The 23362-nt window shown below is 44.9% G+C and overlaps 1 protein-coding gene and 1 long non-coding RNA gene across 2 annotated transcripts; both read right to left on the reverse strand.

Moving 5' to 3' along the window:
• Positions 1-9405: 9405 nt before the first annotated feature.
• Positions 9406-12612, reverse strand: LOC4338258 (SUN domain-containing protein 1). The gene is made up of 3 exons (XM_015784954.2): positions 12455-12612; positions 10966-12104; positions 9406-10015 (listed from the first exon to the last, which is right to left on the reverse strand). The coding sequence occupies exons 2-3, from the start codon at positions 12040-12042 to the stop codon at positions 9731-9733; spliced, it is 1362 nt and encodes a 453-aa protein (XP_015640440.1). The 5' UTR covers positions 12043-12104; positions 12455-12612; the 3' UTR covers positions 9406-9730.
• A 7359-nt stretch (positions 12613-19971) lies between these two features.
• On the reverse strand, positions 19972-22223 carry LOC136356544 (uncharacterized). The gene is made up of 3 exons (XR_010741404.1): positions 21567-22223; positions 21263-21342; positions 19972-20135 (listed from the first exon to the last, which is right to left on the reverse strand). It is a non-coding gene; the product is annotated as an uncharacterized lncRNA (long non-coding RNA).
• Positions 22224-23362: the final 1139 nt, after the last annotated feature.

Below are 23362 nucleotides of genomic sequence, written 5' to 3' on the forward strand. Positions count from 1 at the left end.
TGTCGGCTTTCGAAATGCCTTATCATGAAAGCCTTAAGGTCTCTAGTCGTGGCCGTTCTGCATGGGCTGGATGATCCGGGTTAGTAATGTCGTGTGGGTAAAGTGTACCCCCTCTGCAGAGGTTATTAAAACTGTTCAAACAGCCGTGCCCACGGTCATGGGCGGATGTGAGGTGATTCCTAGCGTAGTTTTTGTTTGACTACTGCCTTGTGAAATTTGCTGTTGTGGAATGGGTTTGATGTTTGGAAAATCTGCGGCTGATGGGATCAGCCAGGCCCGGGTGGCAGTTTGAAAGCTGTTGGCCGGGTGCCAACCTTGATCGATTCAAAAGACTGATACATTGCACATACTCCGACCGGACGAGACGCACTGTTTCATCCGTGTCGTTTGAGAAGCACTCCCTTATTGTTTCAGAAAAGAGTTTAAATAAAATCAATCGCAAAAACAACAGCCTTTCTTTGAAGCCTGCATTAAACACTTATTTCCCATGGCTTGCTGAGTACTCCTGTACTCACCCTTGCTCTATATAAATAATCCCCCTCCCCCAGTTGCTGAAGAAGATGAAGCGGATCCCGCTGACAAGGAGTTCTTCCAGGAGCAAGCCGGCTACGATGAGTTTTAAGGGTTTCGGCCTAGTTCCCAAGTCGCGCCTGTGATGTTTGGTCCAAGTCTTGGCTTCCGCTTCCCTTTTATAATGCAGTTGTGAGCTCGGGGTCTGTCCGCAGCCCAACATGACTGTACTCCTACTCTATAATAAAGAGACCTCTGTTGTTGTGATATTCTGTCTTCCTGTGATACCAGCACTGTTTCCTGGGACTGGTATCGATTAACAGGTTAATTTGGAGCGTCACGGGCTAGTTCCGGTTGGGACTAGTTCGGGGCGTGACAAGAGATGGTATCAGAGCACAGGCTTGGCCCTAGGGCGAAACCCGACGTTTAGGACGACCCTAAGGATACTAAGTTCAAAACTACTTGCGAAAAGCTAAGGCTTCTTTTGGTTTCCTTATTTTCAATAGTTTGTTGCTAAAATGGTTACTGGTCTTCTCTCCCTCTTTCAAAATTGTAGATGGCAGTGAACGCCAGCTTCAGTTCCCACGGTTTTGGTGAGGGTCACCACGTCGCTCAGCTTCGTGACCTCGCCCGCTTCCTTGGATTCTCGTATCCCGAGTACACGGGGTACTCCGTGGACCGTGTTCCCCCTCGCTGTGAGCTCTCTGTGTACCTTTACCCTCGTGGAGGTATACACGGAGCTGGCCTTCGCCCACACCACTTCACTGTGGCCAGGCCCACCCTCCAGATCGCGTACCAGGACCTCTCCTGGACTGCGCTTCGTCGCTTGGCCCACGACTACAGCCACCGTCTCGGGGGCTCTGCCTTCCGGCAGCTTCCACGCCTTCCTTCTGGCCACGCAGACGCCAGGTACCCTTGTCCGTACAGCGAGTCTCAGCCAGTGCTGACTCGCATGGTTGAGCTTTCGGAGGCTCAGGCCACTCAGCACGACTTACTCCTTGAGGCTTACCGCTCCCTTGCCCGCCGCTACGCCGCTCTGGAGGCCCGTCTGGCCGAGGAGGGTGTCACCTCAGTTGACACTGTCTCTTGGGACTCAGGCCGCCTCTGCCACGCCAACCACCTGTCCTCCCACAGCTCCCGCGGCTCTGCTCGCACTCCCAGTGACCCGCGCTCCCCCAGCTCGCGTGCGCCGTACTCACCAGTGTACTCCCCCTACCCACACCTAGTTAGCCCCTCCTACACCCCCGGACACACCCCAATTGCTTCCTCTCGCCGTGGCCCACGCTTTATCCGCACTGCGCGGAAGCGTGTTGTTGGTTCTTCCACCGTGTTCCGCTTCGACTACCCAGCTCCCCCACCGCCAGCGGCCCGTGCTGCTGCCGGCCCTCGACAGGTTCCGCCGGTCCCTTCGCGTCAGCCGATCGACGTTTCTTCGACTGAGGAGCCGACTACAGGAGGCAGCCAGGCATACGAGGAGTAGAGGAGGCAGTCTTCAGCAGCCGCCCGTGTGTTAGGCCCTTTTGTTCCGCCGCCAACTCTTTTGGAGTCGTGGCGAGGTAGTGCGTGCGTGTGTTTGTTGTGGGTATTGTTTGGTAGTCTGGTTCTCCTAGGTGGTGTGTGTACAGTCAAGCTCGCGTAGCTCTGTGACTTGTCCACACCCGTTGTATTAGGTGTTTTTATGATTTGAAGAATCCAGTTTATGCCTAGTGTGTGCTATCTGAGTTGTTATTTACTTTGCTCCTTGCCCTCCTAAGTGCTTATCTGATTCTTACCTCGCCCTCTTCTGGGAGTTTAGATGGCTAGCCGCCCCCGCCGTGCTGCTCATGCACCAGCCCGCTTCGGTTTTGAGGAAGGTAGAGTTGGGCCAGAAGCAAATCATGAGTCAGCTAATGAGCAGTCTCACCACAGCAACCGTTCGCACCATACTGCTTCCCGCAATGCAGAAGTTGAGCAACCCCACCGCAGCAACCACTCGCATCACACAGCTTCCCGTAATGCAGAGATGGAACAGTCTCACCGCTCTCACCGCACTGCCAGTCACAATTCTGGAGAAGAACGCATCCCTTCCCCACCTCATGTGGAAAACAACATGCAGCACTTAATGGCAGTTCAGACACAAATCTTACAAGGATTAGCCGCAGCCATAGCCGGCTTTCAGCATAATGCGCATGGAAATGGCCACCCTCACATGGGCAACAATAGATCCAAGCTGACAGACTTTCTGAGGTCTCGTCCGCCAAAGTTCTCTCAGACTGTCGAGCCCGTTGAGGCTGATGATTGGCTGAAAGATGTTGATAGAAAACTCAACTTAGTGCAGTGTACTCCTGTTGAGAAGACGCTCTACACCTCTCACCAGCTAAGAGGACCTGCTGCAGATTGGTGGGAGAATTACTGCAATGCACACCCTGAACCCACTAACATTGCTTGGGATGAGTTTGCTACGGCTTTCCGTGCAGCTCATGTGCCTGAAAGCACCATTGATATGAAGAAAGAGGAATTTAATAGGCTTAAGCAAGGCAACAACAGTGTCAATGAGTACCTAAGTCAGTTCAACAAGTTAGCTCGGTACGCCCCTGAGGAAGTGGACACAGACAAGAAGAAGATCAGGAAGTTCTTGAAAGGGATCGCAGTTGGAATGAGACTCCAGTTGCTTGCTCCTGACTTCCCCACTTTTCAACATATGATCAACAAGGCACTTCTACTTGAGGATGCCAGAAAAAAGGCTACCGAAGAATACAAGAAACGCAAGTCTAACCATCAGGGAAATTCTTCCCGAGGCGCACCTCGCCCTCGCTATGGTCAACCCATGCAATATCACCAATCGGTCACTCAGGCTAACCGCCAGCCAGGCTACGCCCCTCGTCCTCAGATGAACCGTCCGGCACCTCAGCCATAGCAGCGTGCCCCTAGTGGCAATACTGCGCCAAACAGTGTTACCTCTTTCAAGTCACCGCTAGGACCGTCAGCAGTTCAGTGTTTCCGGTGCAACCAGATGGGTCACTATGCCAGACAGTGCCCTCAGAATCCTACCAACACCAACTCAGGGCATGCTAATGGCAGCACTGCCAGAACTCCTACTCCAGCGGCAGCTCAATCTCGTCCTAGCTCTCAGGCAAGTGGACAAGGTTCTCGTGCTTCCAACAACTTTGGTCGAGGCCGGGTGAACCACATTCAAGCTGAGACCGCTCAGGACACTCCAGACGTCGTGATGGGTATGTTCTCTGTCAACTCCGTACCCGCAATAGTTCTATTTGATTCAGGAGCTTCCCATTCTTTCATATCACAAGCTTTTGTGAAAAGAAATGGTTGGAAAACCCAAAATTTACGTGTACCAATGATAGTACATTCCCCTTGGAGGAATATAAGGGCAACTCAAATATGCCCGGAAGTTAACCTTAGAATTGAGGAAGTTGACTTTCTAGCCAAACCGATAGTCCTAGACTCGCAAAGCTTGGATATCATCCTAGGGATGGATTGGTTGGCTAAGCACAAAGGACAGATAGATTGTGCCGAAAAGTCCATCACCTTGCAAGGACCTGGAGGAAAGCAAGTCCGCTTTACCTCTAACACCTCTACCGCAAGTCGGTCTATCCTAACCTGTTTACAAGTCACCACCTTGGAGTCGGTGCCCATAGTCTGTAAATATCCCGACGTATTTCCAGAAGAATTAACGAGTATGCCACCAGACCGAGAGATTGAGTTCGCCATAGAACTGGCACCAGGCACCGCACCAATTGCAAAAAGACCCTACCGAATGGCAGCTAATGAGTTAGCAGAAGTTAAAAGACAAATCGAAGAATTGGAGAGTAAAGGTTATGTGCGACCTAGCTCATCCCCTTGGGGAGCCCCAGTGCTTCTGGTTAAGAAAAAGGATGGCTCTGAGAGAATGGTAATCGACTATAGAGCCCTAAATGAAGTAACTATAAAGAACAAGTACCCATTGCCACGGATCGACGATCTGTTCGATCAACTTAAAGGAGCAAGAGTTTTCTCTAAAATTGACTTGAGATCAGGTTACCACCAATTGAAAATCAGATCTGAAGATATCCCGAAGACCGCTTTCTCAACGCGTTATGGTCTATATGAATTCACAGTGATGTCCTTCGAACTCACCAATGCTCCGGCATTCTTCATGAACTTAATGAACAAAATCTTCATGGAATACCTGGACCAGTTTGTCGTGGTGTTCATCGATGATATCCTGATATACTCCAAGAATGAGGAAGAACATGCTGAACACCTGAGGCTGATAATGGAAAAGCTCAGGGATCATCAACTATTCGCTAAATTCTCGAAATGCGAATTCTGGTTAGACCAAGTAGCATTTCTTGGACACGTCATCTCCTCCAACGGTGTCGAAGTAGATCCCAGCAAGGTTGAGGTTGTACTTGCTTGGAACCCGCCCAAGAATGTGTCAGAGATCCGCAGCTTCCTTGGCTTAGCTGGATATTATCGAAGATTCATTGAAGGATTCTCTAAGCTAGCCAGACCTATGACCGAGCTGTTAAAGAAGGAAAAGAAATTTCAATGGTCTACAGCCTGTGAAGACAGCTTTCAAGAAATGAAGAAAAGGTTGACCACTGCCCCAGTTCTCACCTTGCCAGATATCCGAAAAGATTTCGAGATCTTCTGTGATGCATCAAGATAAGGCTTAGGATGTGCCCTAATGCAAGAACGAAAGGTTGTGGCCTATGCATCCAGGCAGCTCAGGCCTCATGAAGTCAACTATCCCGCCCATGATCTCGAGTTGGCAGCCGTGGTTCATGCTCTTAAGATCTAGAGGCACTATTTAATCGGGAACAGATGTGAAGTATACACCGATCACAAAAGTCTTAAGTATATCTTCACACAGACTGAGTTAAATATGAGGCAGAGAAGATGGTTGGAACTAATCAAGGATTACGATCTTGGAATTCATTACCATCCCGGTAAAGCTAATGTGGTCGCTGATGCGCTAAGTCACAAGACCTATTGCAATGAAGCTCAAATATGGCTAGACCAAGATCGCCTGTGCAGAGAATTGGAGAAATTAAGGCTGACCGTGGTACAGTCAGGTGTCCCTGCTAGCTTGACAGTGCAGCCTACCCTAGAATCGCAAATCCGGGAGGCTCAGAAAGATGATGAAGGGATAAAAGAATTAATAAAAAGAATACAGGAGAAGAAGGACACCGATTTCTCCATAGACGATCAAGGCACAGTTTGGTGGGGTCCACGCATCTGTGTACCGGCCAAGAAGGAGTTAAGAGATCTCATTCTAAAGGAAGCTCATGAGTCCGCCTACTCCATTCATCCAGGAAGTACGAAGATGTAACAGGATATCAAGGCATACTTCTGGTGGGCTGGAATGAAGCGAGATGTCGCAGAATACGTAGCCCTGTGTGACATTTCACAAAGAGTCAAGGCAGAGCATCAGAGGCCAGCTGGTCTGCTGCAACCCCTACCGATTCCCGAGTGGAAATGGGAAGAGATCGGAATGGATTTCATCACCGGTTTGCCAAGAACCCCTAGCGGGTACGACTCCATCTGGGTAATCGTGGATCGACTCACGAAATCAGCTCATTTCGTGCCAGTGAAAACCACCTTTGATGGAAAGAAACTAGCAGAACTCTACATGACCCATGTCGTATGTAGATTTGGCTGTCCCAAGAAGATTGTGTCAGACCGAGGCACTCAGTTCACCTCAAGGTTCTGGAAGCAGTTGCATGAAGCTCTCGGAACCGATCTAAATTTTAGTACAGCTTACCATCCGCAGACCGATGGTCAGACAGAAAGGGTAAACCAAATCCTAGAAGACATGCTACGTGCGTGTGCCCTGGATTTCGAAGGCACTTGGGATCGTTGTTTGCCGTATGCTGAGTTCTCATACAACAACAGTTATCAGGCCAGCATTCGGATACCGCCGAATGAGGCAATGTTCGGAAGAAAGTGCCGTACTCCCTTGTGCTGGAATGAGGTGGGCGAAGCACTGGTATTCGGTCCTGACATGCTCAAGGCAGCAGATGAACAAGTTAAGCTGATCCGAGAACGTTTAAAGACAGCGCAGAACCGTCAGAAGAATTACGCTGACAATCGGAGGCGTGACCTTGAGTTCGAAAAAGGAGATCATGTGTACCTGCGGGTATCACCTCTCCGTGGTATGAGGAGGTTTGGGATGTTCGGCAAGTTAGCACCCCACTATATTGGCCCCTACCTCATAACCGCCAAACGTGGTGAAGTGGTTTATCAGCTTGAGCTACCTGAAGGTCTCGCAGATGTGCACAACGTGTTCCACGTGTCTCAGTTGAAGAAGTGTCTCTGTGTTCCAGAAGAACAAGTCCCCCTGGGTAATATCGAGCTGGAAAAGAATCTGACCTACAAGGAAAGACCGATCAAGGTTCTTGAAGAGGCAGAACGTCAGACCCGAAGGAAGACCATCAAGTTCTACAAGGTCCAATGGAGCAATCATTCTGAAGATGAGGCAACCTGGGAACGAGAAGATCTTCTCCGCGCCAAGTTCCCGGAGCTACTCCCTTAGGTGCTGAATCTCGGGGTCGAGATTCTTGTTAGGGGGGTTGGTCTGTAGCGCCCGTTCCGTCGTGGCGCCTAGCGGGAAAACTATCTCTTAAAAACCCTATTTGCGAAATCCGTTTCTTTGCTTGTTGTCTAGTGTCCGTGCCATCTCAGATCTCAAATCCCCGATCTATCGTCGAGTTCAATCCCGAATCCAAATCCTTCCCAAATCAAATCCCTCCGCAAAAGTCTATTTCGCCTCCCTCGGGTTCGATGGGCCAAATCCCTCTCGGCCCATCTCCCCCTCTATCTCCCCCTCTATCTCTCTCTCTCTCTCTCCCTCCCCCGCTCTGCCCGTGCGCTGCTCACACGTGCGCGTGAGCCGCGCTGAGCCGAGCGCCCTCCGCCCTCGCTGCCGCTTCTCGCCGCGCCGCCCGTTGCTTCCCCCGCGCGCGCGCGCCGTGGTGGCCGACCGCCTGGTCGCCGCCGCCGTCAGCGCCTGCCCGCGCCTGCCGCCCGTGTCGTCGCTCCGCTCCAAACCGCCCCGCCGTCATCGCCGTCGTCATCGACTCGGCCGGGTGCCAACCTTGATTGATTCAAAAGACTGATACATTGCACATACTCCGACCGGACGAGACGCACTGTCTCATCCGTGTCGTTTGAGAAGCACTCCCTTAGTTGTTTCAGAAAAGAGTTTAAATAAAATCAATCACAAAAACAACAGCCTTTCTTTGAAGCCTGCATTAAACACTTATTTCCCATGGCTTGCTGAGTACTCCTGTACTCACCCTTGCTCTATATAAATAATCCCCCCCAGTTGCTGAAGAAGATGAAGCGGATCCCGCTGACAAGGAGTTCTTCCAGGAGCAAGCCGGCTACGATGAGTTTTAAGGGTTTCGGCCTAGTTCCCAAGTCGCGCCTGTGATGTTTGGTCCAAGTCTTGGCTTCCGCTTCCCTTTTATAATGCAGTTGTGAGCTCGGGGTCTGTCCGCAGCCCAACATGACTGTACTCCTACTCTATAATAAAGAGACCTCTGTTGTTGTGATATTCTGTCTTCCTGTGATACCAGCACTGTTTCCTGGGACTGGTATCGATTAACAGGTTAATTTGGAGCGTCACGGACTAGTTCCGGTCGGGACTAGTTCGGGGCGTGACACGTTTTCACCCCTACTCAGAAAGATCATAGGAGGTCTTGACGTTCCAATTCCTGTAGATTAAGAGGTGACAAGTAACCTGTCAAACTTTGTACAGTTTTTTTTTTGCTTCCGTCTATGTTTTTCTTAGCTTCAGCCATTGGCAGCTTGTATCAACTGAGAAATCATTTACTACATCCGTTTTTTAATAGATGACACCATTAACTTTTTCTCACATGTTTGACCATTCGTTTTATTCAAAAATTTTATGCAAATATATAAGATATAAATCACACTTAAAGTATTATGAGTGATAAAACAACTCATAACAAAATAAATTATAATTACGTAAATTTTTTAAATAAGATGAATGATCAAACATGTGAGAAAAAGTCAACGGCGTCATTAGTAAAAAAACGGAGGGAGTATTTTCAGTGCACTGTTACACATAAACTCCCCAAGACAGCATACAGATTATATGACAATAGAAATACATATACATGCTGACATGCCGCAATGCGTTCCAAAGAATATACATATTCATACAAAAATTTGATTAGCCAATTATGTAGAATTATCATCTCTTACTGCTCTCTCCGTCTATAAATATTTGATATTTAGGTAAAATTCAGACAAACTAGGAAACTTCAGCTCTCAATTTTATATTAAAGCAAAATATATAATCTAACAAGTCGTTTTGAAGGTAAATCTGGGCATACCATACATATTTCGAACTAAACATTTGAAATATTAAAGGCAGACAAAGTTCTAAAAGTTTAACCAAATCTTATACTCCCTCCACAAAGTTCTAAAAGTTTAACCAAATCTTATACTCCCTCCTACGTTTCTCCTCCGTCCAAACTTATAGCGCCTAGCGCCTTGAGATTATACTCCCTCCTACGTTTCTCCTCCGTCCAAATAGCGCCTAGCGCCTTGAGATTATACTCCCTCCTACGTTTCTCCTCCGTCCAAACGTATAGTGCCTAGCGCCTTGAGATTCATAGTACTAGGATATTTCCTATTCGGTATAGCTATATTTTGGGCCAGTACAACTACATTTTGGAACGGAGAGTATATTAAAACTTTAAATATTTATACCAGAGTACTTGTTAAATTAAATAAAAAATCATGCAAACACGTTAACTTAGTGCAATTTGTTGTTCTTGATACCTGTTCTCTCTAATACAGCTAAACACCGTGCCGAAAGCTTTGGTTAACGTCAGACAACGTGTTGGAAAACATAAATTACCTCCATGCCCACGAGTCACCGAATGAATACACCCCAATAAACTAAAGTTGTAAATAACAGGATAGCTACCAATTACAATACAACCATACCAAAGAGCAATCAGACTATCAGAGTGAGCAGATACAAACAAGTGTGACATCTAGCTAGCAGAACTGCGAGTCAGCATATTTTCATGGCATTATGATACAGAGTAAAATCAACCTGAGTCAGATGGAGCCGCACCACACTTCTATCTTCTAACAGTCAATCCAGTGGACTAGAATCATTGTCTTACTGGGTATATTGAAGCCTGAGGATGTTGTCAAACTCAGGCATGCAGCTCTCAGATCAGGCTTTCACTGCAGCAGCTTAAGGAGAGCCAGGTTCTCTACCATGCACCCTGAAGCGATAGATGCATGTCAGTTCTGAATTTCCATGGTTTGAGCAGAAGTCAAGCCGAACCATGTTGATGACTCGTGAATCTGCGGTTCTCTCCAGTTGGAAGGTCTGTGCATTGTTCTTCTCAAGGTCATAAGAAAACTCTCCTAGATTTGTCACCACACGTGATTCCTTGTCTGAATCATCCTCTGGTCCTTCATACCATCCACTGACCTGGAAATCCTTCGGAGCACTAGATCGATCATAAGCTACACTCTGCACCCAGACAAGTCATAAGTTAGCATAGGACAGAAGTCTTCATAAGTTAGCATAGGAAAAAGGAGCAGAAGTCAGACTCAAGAAAATAAAGGACATAAGAATATAAGATTACGGAGCTAACAAACACAGATTGTTCAAGAATATAATGTTCTGGATTAACAAACAGAAGGGAATAACCAGTTATGTCTACCAAAAGAAGACAAAAAGGATTTCTGTCCCATGGCTTGAAAATCATTACTAATGAAGAGGACTCACAATTTTACTAGCGGAATCAAATACTGATGCTTTACGCAATACATTGATGCAACTGGACAATAATTGAGATATCATTGCATTTTTTTTCATCCATTGAAGGTAGGATGCAGACTAGCAGAGTCGATGTGTCATATCTTAGCATGCAGGAGTTAACCTCAAGGACCTTGACATAATACAATTAAACTACTTCTCAACACATAAGGAGAAATACTGATCCAATGATTTGGTAATTTGCCTGTATTTCAGTCAGGATTGTTCCACCAATTTGATTTTGCCTCCAAAACATAGGAAAATTTCCATTCCAGCAATAAATAGTTATCACAGAGTGGTGATCTTTTTGGTTTTAAACATTTTACAGAAATAATTGTGTTCCTTTGACAAGTTGTGGCATAACTCTAAGATCACCCAGCAAAAGATATTACATATTTGGGTTCTGCTTCAGTGCCATATATAAGATATACTATCTTAGCAGGGGTATGTTACAAATAACCTGTTTTGAGGTGGTATTTCTACAAATGTAATGTTATTTGATGCACAAATTAAAAAAAAAATTCTGGAAGTTTTCAATTGATGCACCAGCATTATAAGCAGAATGAGAGTAGAGAGCGCACAAAATAAGATGAATTATGCAATGCAAGGTAGGACAGAGTGATGTTAAATTGAATTAAGACAATATGACGCAATAACCTTACCTTGTCCACATGCTCTAGACTTACTGCTTCAGGAATTATTCCTGTCCTCAGCTTGATCTCCACATAACCACTACTTCCTTGTAGTGCAAAGCACTCTCCAGGCTGGCCAAAACTTGGCTCCAGCATTTTCTTAGCTTGTTCAAGCAAACTATTACGACTAGGCATAAAGCTCTTAGCTTTCCTGAAAGCTTCCGAATGCTTAACCACTTTACCCCCACCAGATGCTAATGCATAATCCACCATTCCAAGGCCATCTGCTGCATGCCTCTCTATCTCCATCTCAACTATCTCCTTGGCAAATAACCTAATATCATCCAAGCTTATGTCGCCAACAGTACCATCCAAACCCTTCTTTTTCTTCAACTGTTCCACAATCTCATCAAATTCTTTTTTAGAAACAAAACCCATGTCCCTAAGCTCAGCAAGTGATTTATCTAATTTGTCAGTCTTGCCTTCTAGTGCCTTCATCTTAATCTCCAGCTTATTACCCTTGTCTTCGAATTGCTTCGTGATGTCCCTCCTTGTTTTGTCAATCTCATTTCCTAGCTTCTTGTCTAAAATATCCAGCTGTACCTGAAGCATCTTGGTTGTCTTCTTGAACCCTTCCACTTTGGACAGCCTGCTCTCCATATCCAGTGTTGTAAATGATAAATCACCATTTTGCCATCTCCAGAACAGCTGCCCCATCCAAGCGACAGCCGAAATGAGAAGGCAAAGTTTCATCAACACACTTAGAGCGATTTCCCACTTGGCCTTTTCTTGCTTAGCACCACTCTTCTTTTGACGGTCAGCAGCAGCTGCAGAGGCAATTGCATCTTTTCTTGCCTCCAATGGATACTTTGATTTGCCAAGAACTGACTCTCCACGGATAGTATGACTAAGATCCTTCTTGTCAGTGATCTTATCAACTGATGAGGTACCATTGAATCCACCATCAGCAAGGAGCTCAGGTGAGGCTTTCTTCCTTGCAACAACTACCGTCCGCCGCCTAACATCTTGGCTGGAATGTGAGTCCATACTCAACGCGTGGTTCCCATTTGTATTTGCGGTTGGAACCGCAGCAGTTGAGACTGACATTGTTGTCCCCTCAAGGTACAAACGGGAGAACTAGATGATATAAGCTGGAAGCAATGATGCACCTGAAATTTGAAACCATAGCGAATTACTACACATTCTTCCCCGCAAAAAAAAAAAATACTACACATTCTAGCACGAAGAGAACTGGTAAATCTATTATCCGCGCAGAGTAACATGGGAGACGAAGCATAAATCAAACAGAACTATTTTATTCTCATAGCGTGCTAGGGGCGGATCTAACGTGGCGTGGGACATCAGGACATAGGGGGTTCAGTCGATCGAACCTCCCCCCAAAAGTGTAACTGCTGTTAGTACTAGGGTGAAGGCAAATTAAAGAGAAACGCTTCCAGATCTAGAAGAGAAGATTAGGGTTAAGGCAGAGATGGATGGGAAAGGGGATGTGCGTAGGTACCTCACCGCCACCGGCGGCGGAAGCAGTGGGACCGCTGCTCGCGGGTTGTAGATCGGCGCAGGCGACGGGCGGCCGCCGGCCGGGCGAGGAGACGGGAGTCGAGGCGGCGAGGCCCAAGGGCCAAGGGAACGGGATTTACGCTGTTACTATACTGGAGTAGTACTCTTTTTTCTTCTCCTCTCTTTTTACACGATTCACGCGAGGGAGAGGAAACGGGAAGGAAGGGGAGAGACGGCCTGACAAGGTGGGTTGGCCCCACATGTAAGATACCAGGGGACATAGGGGGTGTTTAGATACCCAAAATTTTACGCCATGTCACATTGAACGCTTGAGCACTTATTAAATATAGGCGAAAAAAAACTAATTACACATATTGCGACTAATTTATGAGACAAATCTTTTAAGCCTAATTGCTCTATGATTTAACAATGTGGTGCAACATTAAACATTTGCCATGGCGGATTAATGAGGCTTAATAAATTCGTCTCGCGGTTTACTGTCGGATTTTTTAATTAGTTTTTTTTATTATTCTATGTTTAATACATCAAATTTGTGTCCGTATATCCAATGTAACATGCCAAAATTTTTCACCCCTGGATATAAACACAGCCATAGGCTTGTTTAGTTGGGAAAAAAAATTTGGCCTTGCAGATTCCGTCTAGAAACTACGAGACGAATTTATTAAACCTAATTAATCCGTCATTAGTAAATGTTTACTGTAGCATCACATTATCAAGTAGCATCATATTATCAAATCATGGCACAATTAGGCTTAAAAGATTTGTCTCGTAATTTACACGCAATCTGTGTAATTGGTTTTTTTGTCTATATTTAATACTCCATACATGTGTACAAACATTCGATGTGATAGCGTGAAAAGTTTTTGTGTGGTAACTAAACATGCCCATATTCAGAGTCCACGAAATCGATTGGATTTTGAAAAAAAAAACGATGTTTCGACGTTGCTCGACAGTAGCTCTCCTCTAAAATTTTGATGGTTCTATGAAAATTTAAATTTGAATAGATAAAAACGAAAAAATAAAAGAAATCCTATAAATAGTATGGTATTATTAGAACCTGTTGGTATGTAACTTTTTTAAAAAAAATGAATTTCGCTGATGTAAACATTCTCCAAAAAATGTTAAAAAAACTATGGAGGTGTTCGTATGCTAGAAGCTAGAATAAAACCCCAGTATTAACTTTAGACCTTGTGTATTGGACTATAAACTTGTAATATTAGACTATAATTTATATGGTAGGCATTCCATTTGGCCAATGGTTAATGAGTGATGCCAAGATATATATTGAATTGTGCATGATATGTCATATGTGATCTAAATTATTGTCTTTTATGAATATGTGTATATGTCAATGTGAAGTTATCAAATTTATAAGAAAGGGAATGCCAAAATTTTTAGATTTTTTTCAAAATTTTAGCATTTTTGTTCTAGTATTTTCTACGTTTTTAGGAAACAAAATAAAATTGAAATTTCTCGTTGATTTCTCGACAAAATCGACCTGTTTTCCTTACAAACCAATTGGTGTTTTTACTTTGCTTGCACTTCCAATTGCCGATCGGAATTTCAAAGTTTCCATTTGAAATTTTTGATAAAGTTGATCAGTTTTCAACACAAGACTAACCGAAATGGGAATTTGAATTCAATTTTTCCCAACAAAATTTGTTTAGAATCTATCGATTTTCTATCAGATTCCACGAAAATCGATGTGCCTCCAGTGTCAGGCATGGAAGGTAGTATCAGAATTGCAAACACCGGATATATTCAGTTAAAGCCAATGAATAAATAAAAACCTTTGAAAACAAGACCTGAAAGTTTTGTAAAGAAAGAAAAATAATTAGAAGAAAGAAGAAAAATAGCATCATAATAGCCGTTTGCAAATATTTAAATAATTCAAATTTAAATATCTAAAATCTAGTTACGTACTCATTTTAATTTCAAATCGAGTGAAACTTGAATTAAAATTCATCCATGAGCTAAGCGTAGCATAATTGGTTAGGTTTTTTTTTAATAGAAAGTCCTATACTTTAACGTATTTATGGCTAATATAGTATAGGCTGTATAGCTATACAAGTCATCCCACTAAGTGAAATGGAAAAAATATACTTTGACTCCCTCAACTATGGTCCGAGTATGATTCATGACCTCCAACCATAAAACCGGGTATATTGACTCCTCCAACTATTAAAACCGATGCAAGGTGGTTTTGAAAGCGGTTTTGGCTGACGTAGCGCTCACGTGGCATTGTTGACCTAGTCTTCGTCCCGTGTGTCATCGACGTGTCGCTTATCTGGCACTTGTAATAAAAAAAAATTGTGGGACCGACATGTCATTCACACAAAAAAGAAAATAGTGGGACCCACGGACATGTGGGCCCACATGTCATCCTCACCTCTCCCCCCTCTCTCTTTCATCTTTTCCACTCCTCTCACCTTCCAACAGTAAAGCGGGGCGACACGACAGCGACGACGCACGGGGGAGGAGCTCGCCGGCTGTCCACGCTCGGGGGAGGAGCCCGCCGGCCGTCCCGCGAGCTCGCCGGCCATCCGTGCGCAGGGGGAGGAGCTCGCCGGCCATCCGAGCGCGGGGGAGGAGCCCGCCGGCCGTCCGCTTGCCGGGTGAGGAGCTCGCGGGCGTCCGTGCGCGGGGGAGGAGCTCGCCGGCCGTCCTCCTGCCGGGTGAAGAGCTCGCCGGCCGTCCACGCACGGGGGAGGAGCCCGCTGGCCGTCCCGCGAGCTCGCCGGCGTCCGCGCGCGGGGGAGGAGCTCGCCTGTCGTCCGCGCGCCGGGGAGGAGCTCGCCAGCGTCGGCGCGCGGGTGTGGAGCTCGCTTGCCGTCCGCGCGCCGGGGGAGGAGCTCGCCGGCCGTCTGCGCGCCTGGGGTGGAGCTCGCCGGCCGTCCGCGCGCGTGGGGTGGAGCTCGCTGGCCATTCGCCTGCCGGGGGAGGAGCTAGCCGTGCTTTAATTTAGGCATACGTATATCTCGATCGATCGATGCATATGCATGCTTGCATATGCTTTCACTGTTCTGGATATGGTTTCAGTCTTTCAGATAAGCTAAGTAGCTCGCCGACCGTCCACGCGCCACCGCCTTCTTCCTCCTCCCTCCCCTGACTACGGCTTCGGGGAGGAGCTCATGCTTCGTGCTTCCGCCGGCTGATGGAAGGTGAGAGAGGAAAAAATGTGAGAGAGAGAAGGGGGAGGTAAGGATGAAATGTGGGGTCCACATGTGGGTGGGTTCTACTATTTTTTTTTTTTGTGTGAATGACACGTCGGTCCCACAATTTTTTTTACTCTAATGCCACATAAGCGACACGTCGACGACACGCGGGACGATGACCGGGTCAACACCGCCACGTGGATGCCATGTCAGCCAAAACCGCTTTTAAAACCACCTAGGGATATAGTTTGCACGATTTTGATAGCTGGAGAAGTCGATATACCTAGTTTTGTGGTTGAAGGTCGTGAATTATATTCGGGTCATAGTAAGGGAGTCAAAGTATACTTTTTTCCAAGTGAAATTAAAACTAATTTCATGTTTTGACAGTAAGCCACATCACCTCGATTCGTTCAAGCCATCGGATTGTACATAATAAACATTTGGGTAGCTATCAATCAACACGTAGCAATCAACATTAAACGTTTTACCATCTCAGCTAAGGCAACGACTAATCAAAGAGGCCCACCTTGCCATCTCTGAGTTTTGAAACATAAAGTTGGAATACCAACAGCAACGCATGTAGCAATTAAGCTCTTAATCTTCCACTAAAGCTATTTTATCTCCTGTAACATGCGAATCAGATGAACAGTCAGCCTTGGTTCCTTTATGCGCTGTTCCATTCACTGGGAAAGTGGGAATGCTGTTCCTCATTCATCAATATACCCATTTATAGACCGAATGTAACATTTGTTGTTCACCATCAGCGCTCGGCAGTTCTGCTGTGCATATATCGGGTGAAGATCTTCTACCATAATGTCACTATCATTACAGTCACTGGTATGTAGGTCTCACCTTTCTATTGATACACATGTCAGTGTCTATAATGATAGTATCATTATGACAGAGGATGTTAACTTATTGCATTCAGTTGATGCATCTCAGTATATACCCCCTCCACTTCTTAGGTTGATGCTTCGACGGAGCAACGTGCACAATCCACTTTGGTCATCTCTCTTGCTTGCTTGCGCATGGCTTTCTTTTTCCTTTTCTTTTTCTTACTAATCTTACTAATTTCATTTGTTGTTTAGTTGTAGAATCTGAGAAAAAGGAAGGAAGGATAAAGTAGCAGTTTCAATTTCTTAACTTTCTATTGTTTGTGAAGGTTGCAGGTATCTTATAAAGAGAATTAAAGGGTTGGTGCATTACTATTTTCACGGACCGGTTAAAATAAATAAGGATACTTTTTTTTTGTCAGTAGGTTATAGACATCTTCACCTGAACTTTAGGAAGTTTCTACTTCACAAAGACTATAGTTTGGAATAAGCAACTACATATATAGCATCGTTGAGTGATCACCATGCCGTATATTGTCTACCAATTTTATTTCTTGCTACATGCTACCATTCTATTTGTTGTCTCTGTGTTCAACTGAGCTTGGTTCCACGTAAATAGGAAATGATCTTTCACTTAAACAACCAAGTAGAATACAAGATTAAACTGTATTCCATTATGATTCAAATTTCAGTTGCTTATTATTATAACATTGTCAAAGTGTTCAATGCATAACAGTACAACGGGTGCACATCGTCTGCCGTTCGTTGTTTCAACGGCATTGTGCCGTTGGCCAGTCCCAACCGTTGGTTTGAAATGGACGGATAAGATCAAAATAACCCACAAATCTATCATCTTCATAAAGCATTACGCATATTTCTCTCCAGGGAATACGGATTACTCCATTCAAGAAGTGAAGAACACTCCTAATTTACGTTGAATTTGTTGTTCTGTAACTTCCACCTTGACATCAATTGATGACAAATTAACCTATCAAAAATTTAGCTTTGTTGCATGAGGCGACAAGCTAACAGAAAAAAATCTTTTTTTTTCATTTTTTTTGAAACCGATATTTTTTTCACTTTTACCTGTGTCACCTGGCCATTTTGTTTCCGTTTACTCAATGATGGAAACATTTTAGCGGTGATGCCGCTCTTTCCTTTTATTCAATCGGGACAGGTCAGAAGAAGAAAAGAGGAAAGCATCGATCCTTTAGCCCGTCGGTTCGCACATCCTGATCATCCATTCAAAGTAACGGTTGGGATTGATCAACGGCACAGTGCCGTAGAAACAGAGAATGGCAGACGATGCGCACCCAGCAACGTGCGGGGTATCCTCTAGTTATTATTGTAATGGTGTGTATCGATAGTGAGTTACTTGATGTAACCATGTGTCACACCTAGAAATTTAGCCCAAATTTTCATACTATTTTGTGTAATAAATCTCTATCTAGGACTAGCCAGGTAAACAAAATGATAAATATAATATACAGATCCAAACGTAAATAAAGTAAATACTTACAGAAGAGGCATTTAGTCCTCGCACCGAAAAGAAAGCAGCAACAGCGGAAAAGACGATCCTAGCGGCGCTTCAGCTCCACTCCACAAGCAAAAACTCAACTGGGGTATGAGCTTTATTCTTTTAACATCGTCTTCAGCTTAGAAGCGCTACACTCTAAAAAGTGGGAACAATAACAAGGCTAAGTACAACCACCATACTTAGCAAGTCACACTAATGATGCAGACGTGTAAGGGGATATAAGGATGGCTTGTAGCTATTTGCATAAAGGCAGTTGTAAAGCATTTTATTGAGCAAAACAGTAAAATAGTTGAGTAATTAAGGTAATATTAAATCTCCACTGATCAATGCTACACCACATTGAACAAGCCCAACCATCCTACCTGAACTACACCAGTTCATTAACTAATTATTAAGGATGTGACTAATCACGGTGAATCTGGCCGATCGCCCATAACCGCGGGCACAGCTATTTGAATAGTTTTACTCTAGCCAGAGGTGCACAACTGTACCCACAAGACACAATCCACCGGCAAGTCACCGTGCCTGCACAGACACGTCACCATGTCGAGTGATTATGACAAGACCCTTCATATAATTCCCTATGACCAATCGATGCCGCACCACAGGTTTCGTTCCCGCCCCCAGCAGGCAGCGGGCAGCCTCCCCTCGTGCCACGGTGAATCCGCAAGCCGATCAACCAAACACCCTAGTCGACCCAACTCCATCACGCCCACCCTAGCCTGGGTACATCAGCCAGAGGAAAAGCTATACTACAAGTCAAGCAGTTACCCATTCCCGCTTGTGGCAAGCGCTGTATGTCTTACAGGGTTTCCCGTGAACCGGTCCTTAACTGCCATGGGCGCGACTAGCAAAACCATGCACCCACAGCCCACCTTTCACTCGCATTTTAGTTGGATAATTACGACCAATGGATCATGGCCGGATGTCTCGAGCACGCAGCTCGTCAAGATACTAGATGTCTAATAATGTAACTATCCCATTATGTGAGCTAGTGGTAATTAAGCATGGCTAAGCATATATAATTCTAGCTAGATCAACATAAGTATCACGAGATAGATAAAGTATCATCCAAGGTTGACAAAGGACAGATATCAAGTAAACATGGCACAAATGAGCAGATAGGTAAACCCTATTCCCAATGTAATTAGCAAAAGATGCAATTTATTTGCAAATAGTAAATATTTATAAAGTGGGCTAAATATGCTCAAGGGGAATGTGTGACTTGCCTTGCTTCTTCACTTTGATCTTTTGAACTCTTTTCGTCGCGATCGCGGACTTCCGAAACGATGGATTCTCACGCTGGCACGCAAAACAAGGAAAAACACTAATAAAAACCAAGGAAACAGTACATGAAAAGTAAACAAACATGTATATCTCAATTTTAAATGAATTTTGCAAGTTGAATGGCTCAATTAGTAGTTCGTATGAATTAGATATAAATTTTAGAAGTTTTGAGCCATTTAAATGAATTTCTAGAATTAAACTGAATTATTGCGCAAATAATAATTAATTTTGCAAAGGAAAAGGGACTGCTGACGTCAGCAAGGGAGAGGGGCGCCGCAGGCAAGCGGGCCCCACTGGTCAGCAGCACAAGGGCGCCGGTCCAAGGTAGGGGATGGAGCTGACAGGTGGGGCCGCCGGGTCCACCTGTCGGCGAAGGAGGGATAAAGGAGGCCGGTTGGGGGAGGAAAAGAAGACTTGGGGTGAAAGGGGAGCCGAGGCCAGCTGGGCCGGGAGAGAAAAGGGAAGGCCAGCCGAAGAGAGAGAAAAGGGGCGCGCGGGCCGCTGGATGGGAGAAGGCTAGGGCCGAAAACAGCCAAGGAACAAGAGGGAGGTTTTACTTTGTTATTCAATTTATTTAATTGATGATATGAACTTTTGTCACGCCCGGAAATTCACTAATAATTTCCGAACTAATTTGTGCATAAAATCCTCGTCCAGGAATCAGCCGAGGTACACAAACTGACAATTTAATATATAAATTCATCATAATAATAACGTTACATACTTATAAAAGAAAAGAAAAACAGCAGCGGAATTAACGGTCTAGCGATGGCTTCAGCTCCACTCCCACAGGCAGCTCAACTGGGGTATAAGCCAAACGTCTTCTCCTTCTGGATCCTTTTTCTTCAACTGAGGTTGATTGATTATTACAAGAATGAGCATATGACATACTGAACAAGCCACACAGCAAATATGCAAGTGCACAAGGATACCAAATGATGGCATAATATAGGCTCATTTGCAAAAGCAGCATTTAGCAAAACATTTAAGAGAAGTAAAACAGTGGAGTAATTAATCAGAAATTTTAATCAATACTGAACAACACACCCATGCTGCACAGGCCCAACCATCCTGAACAACCGTACACGGCTGTACAGATCTAACTCCAAACCAGGAGCTAAGCAAATTATTACCAGGTATAACATCCATAATTATTGTGAGAGGTGTGAGACTAGTCACGAAAAACATTGCTCAACCCGCCCATAACCGTGGGCACGGCTATTCGAATAGTTTTACTCTGGCCAGAGCTGTACCACTGTACCCACAAGACACAGCCTCAACATCATGTCTACCATGCGTCGCGATACTGGAAAGTACCCGAATAGAGGCTGTGACAATACCCTCTGCACAACACAACTCACCACAGTGCACCATTCCTGGATCATAATCACCCCCTTATAAAACAAGGCATGGACTCCCCAGCGACCCCCGTGGGCTTATCTCCGCCACTTCTCAGTCTGGTGCTCCGCAATGAACCATGTAATACAAAAGGTAAAGCCGTTGCCCACGCTGGCTTGTGGTTGGCACGGTTAATGTTTCACAACAGTAGCTCGCGAACCGGTCCTTAATTGCCATGAGCACGACTCTCAAAACCATGTGCTCACAACCCACCATTATCAAGTTTTAGTTGGCAAGTAATTAATTAACCAATCACGATTGACCATCGTGAACTATCATTAAGCCATCATTAAATAATAGTGAGTCATAAGTTATCCTAATAGTGTGCTAATGTTTCTAAGCATGGCTAAGCAATCATAACTAATATCTAACTGAACCAATATATAAAGCCCAACTAGTCAAGTTATAATAACCCAAGGTATCAAGGAATAAAGTAATCAAGAACAAAAGGGCTATAACAAACAATAGGTTAATTCCACCCAATGACATTCGAAAATAAATGCAATAGTTGAATAGAAACAATAGCTTTAAACGGGATCAACATGCTCAAAGGGTTGTTTGGGATCTGTGTGACTTGCCTTGCAATAATCGGTCTTCAATTAATCTTCTGAACACTCCTGACGCACTCACGAACCTTCGCAACGACGGAAACGACAAGCTAACACACAAAACGAAGAAAAAGACTAATAAAACCAAATAAACAGTAAAAAACAAGCATAAACAGTACATGTGGATATTTTTAACATATAGATCATGATTTTAGATGAATTTAGCAACTTGAACCACTCAAAACCGAGTTACGATGATTTAGTTATGAATTTCCGAAGATTTAATCTATTAGAAAAACAGGAAAAAGAAAAACGATGATGACGTCATGATGACCTCATCAATGGCCGGACCAAGATGGCGACCTCGCCGGAGATTGGATGGTCGGCTGCGACTTTGGAGGACATGAACACGTAGAGGACGACGAGACGAACCCAACGGTACTCACGCTCGAACCAAACGACGAACGACGACGGCCGGCGACGAGGTCTAGCGGCGGCGCGGCTTCGGTCGACGGCGGCGACGGGGCTCCGGTGACCGGCGACAGCGGGGTCAGGCGGCCGGGCTTCTCCACCCTCCCGCGCACCTAACGGTGGTGACGGCGACCGGCGGCGACGACGGAGGCGGCGGCGCGACGCGGATGGAGCTCGGCCGGCGACGATGGCGGGGTGGAGCACGTGGCGGCGGCGCTACGAGGCACGGGAGATCACGGGAGAGGGGGCAAACGAAAGAGGAGGACTAGGGGGTCCTATTTATAGCCATGGAAGGCCGGGATCGAGCCCACAACGACGGGAAAAACTCGGGAAAGTTTAGATCTTCGCCGGAAAAAGGAAAGGTTGAACCGCGAAATTGGAAAGGATTTCCATATAAACTTTTGGGGATTTCTTGGGGAAAAGGAAGAGGAGATTGAGAGGATTCCATTCCCACAACTAATTTGGAGAAAGGAGCAACGATGTGGCCGGATTGGTGGGAGGAGGCGGCGGCACTGTGCACGGGCTGGAGAGCTTGGGCTCTGTCTGGAGGTAGAAGAAGGAGCACTGTAGCGACAGGGACAAAAAACAGACTTCTATGCGGGCTGAGAGGAAGGGAGAGAGAAGGGGAGGCAATGGGCTGGATTCGGCCCAAGCTGAGGAGGAGGATTTTTATTACTTTTCCAAATAAATTAACCAATGAGATGATCTTTCAATTGTTAAAAATACTTTCAATGCTCAAACAATTCCAAGAAAAATCTTGAACATACTTAGACACTCAAAGTATTTAATATAATAATATCCAGATCATTTGCTGATTAATTTATTATTTAAATAATTGCTAAATTGTTCTTTGTATTATTAACATTAGGAATTGAGCTCCGAAAATTCCGAGAAAATTTCAGAGAGTATAATTAATCATGGAGAATTTAATACAAATTAAATCCATCCATGCTTTAAATTAAGGAAATTTTATTTCCCACATTTAACTTCACTTGTAAATTAATGAACAGTTAATATAAATTCGATTAATAATTTATTAAATAATTTATAAATCCTGAAACGGAAATTCAGGCTGTGACAACTTTGCATCATTAAAATTAGATATTGAGCTCTAAACATTCACTAGAAATTTCAGAGAGTTCATTAGGGCACAGAGAATATTACAAAATATTTCCGGCCATGATTTTTAAAGGAAAATTTTATTTTCCTCCAGAATTTCACTTGATTAAATTGCTTTAACTTTTATTTAATTTCTAGAAAATGAATTATTAAATGATTTTTAATCCCGAACGAAAATCGGGGCGTTACACCATGGTTGCTATTGATACAACCGTTGCTCACATCAAAGATAAAATTGTCTAAGTTCTGGAATCCAATTCAGTCGCTTGCAACAATGATTTCAAACGACTGCCAAATGTGCATACGACCTCCGTTCTAGATTCATGAGTACTTGATAGAAAGCTTTTGAAGTCCTCTTTCCAATGAATCCAACCTTGTCCCCAAATTCCATCTCAGTCGACGACAACCAAAGAAACAAGGTGTTGTGTCACCAGTAATGGGCCTATGGACCTTTAACGTTGTCTGGGGAGCTCAGCCCAAGTGGGGTGCGCCCCAATCTGGTGGAGCACGACCCTAGGACCCTCTTGGTCGTCCAACCAC

This window comes from Oryza sativa, chromosome 5 (genome assembly GCF_034140825.1).
Source record: "Oryza sativa Japonica Group chromosome 5, ASM3414082v1".
Taxonomy (NCBI): Eukaryota; Viridiplantae; Streptophyta; class Magnoliopsida; order Poales; family Poaceae; genus Oryza; species Oryza sativa.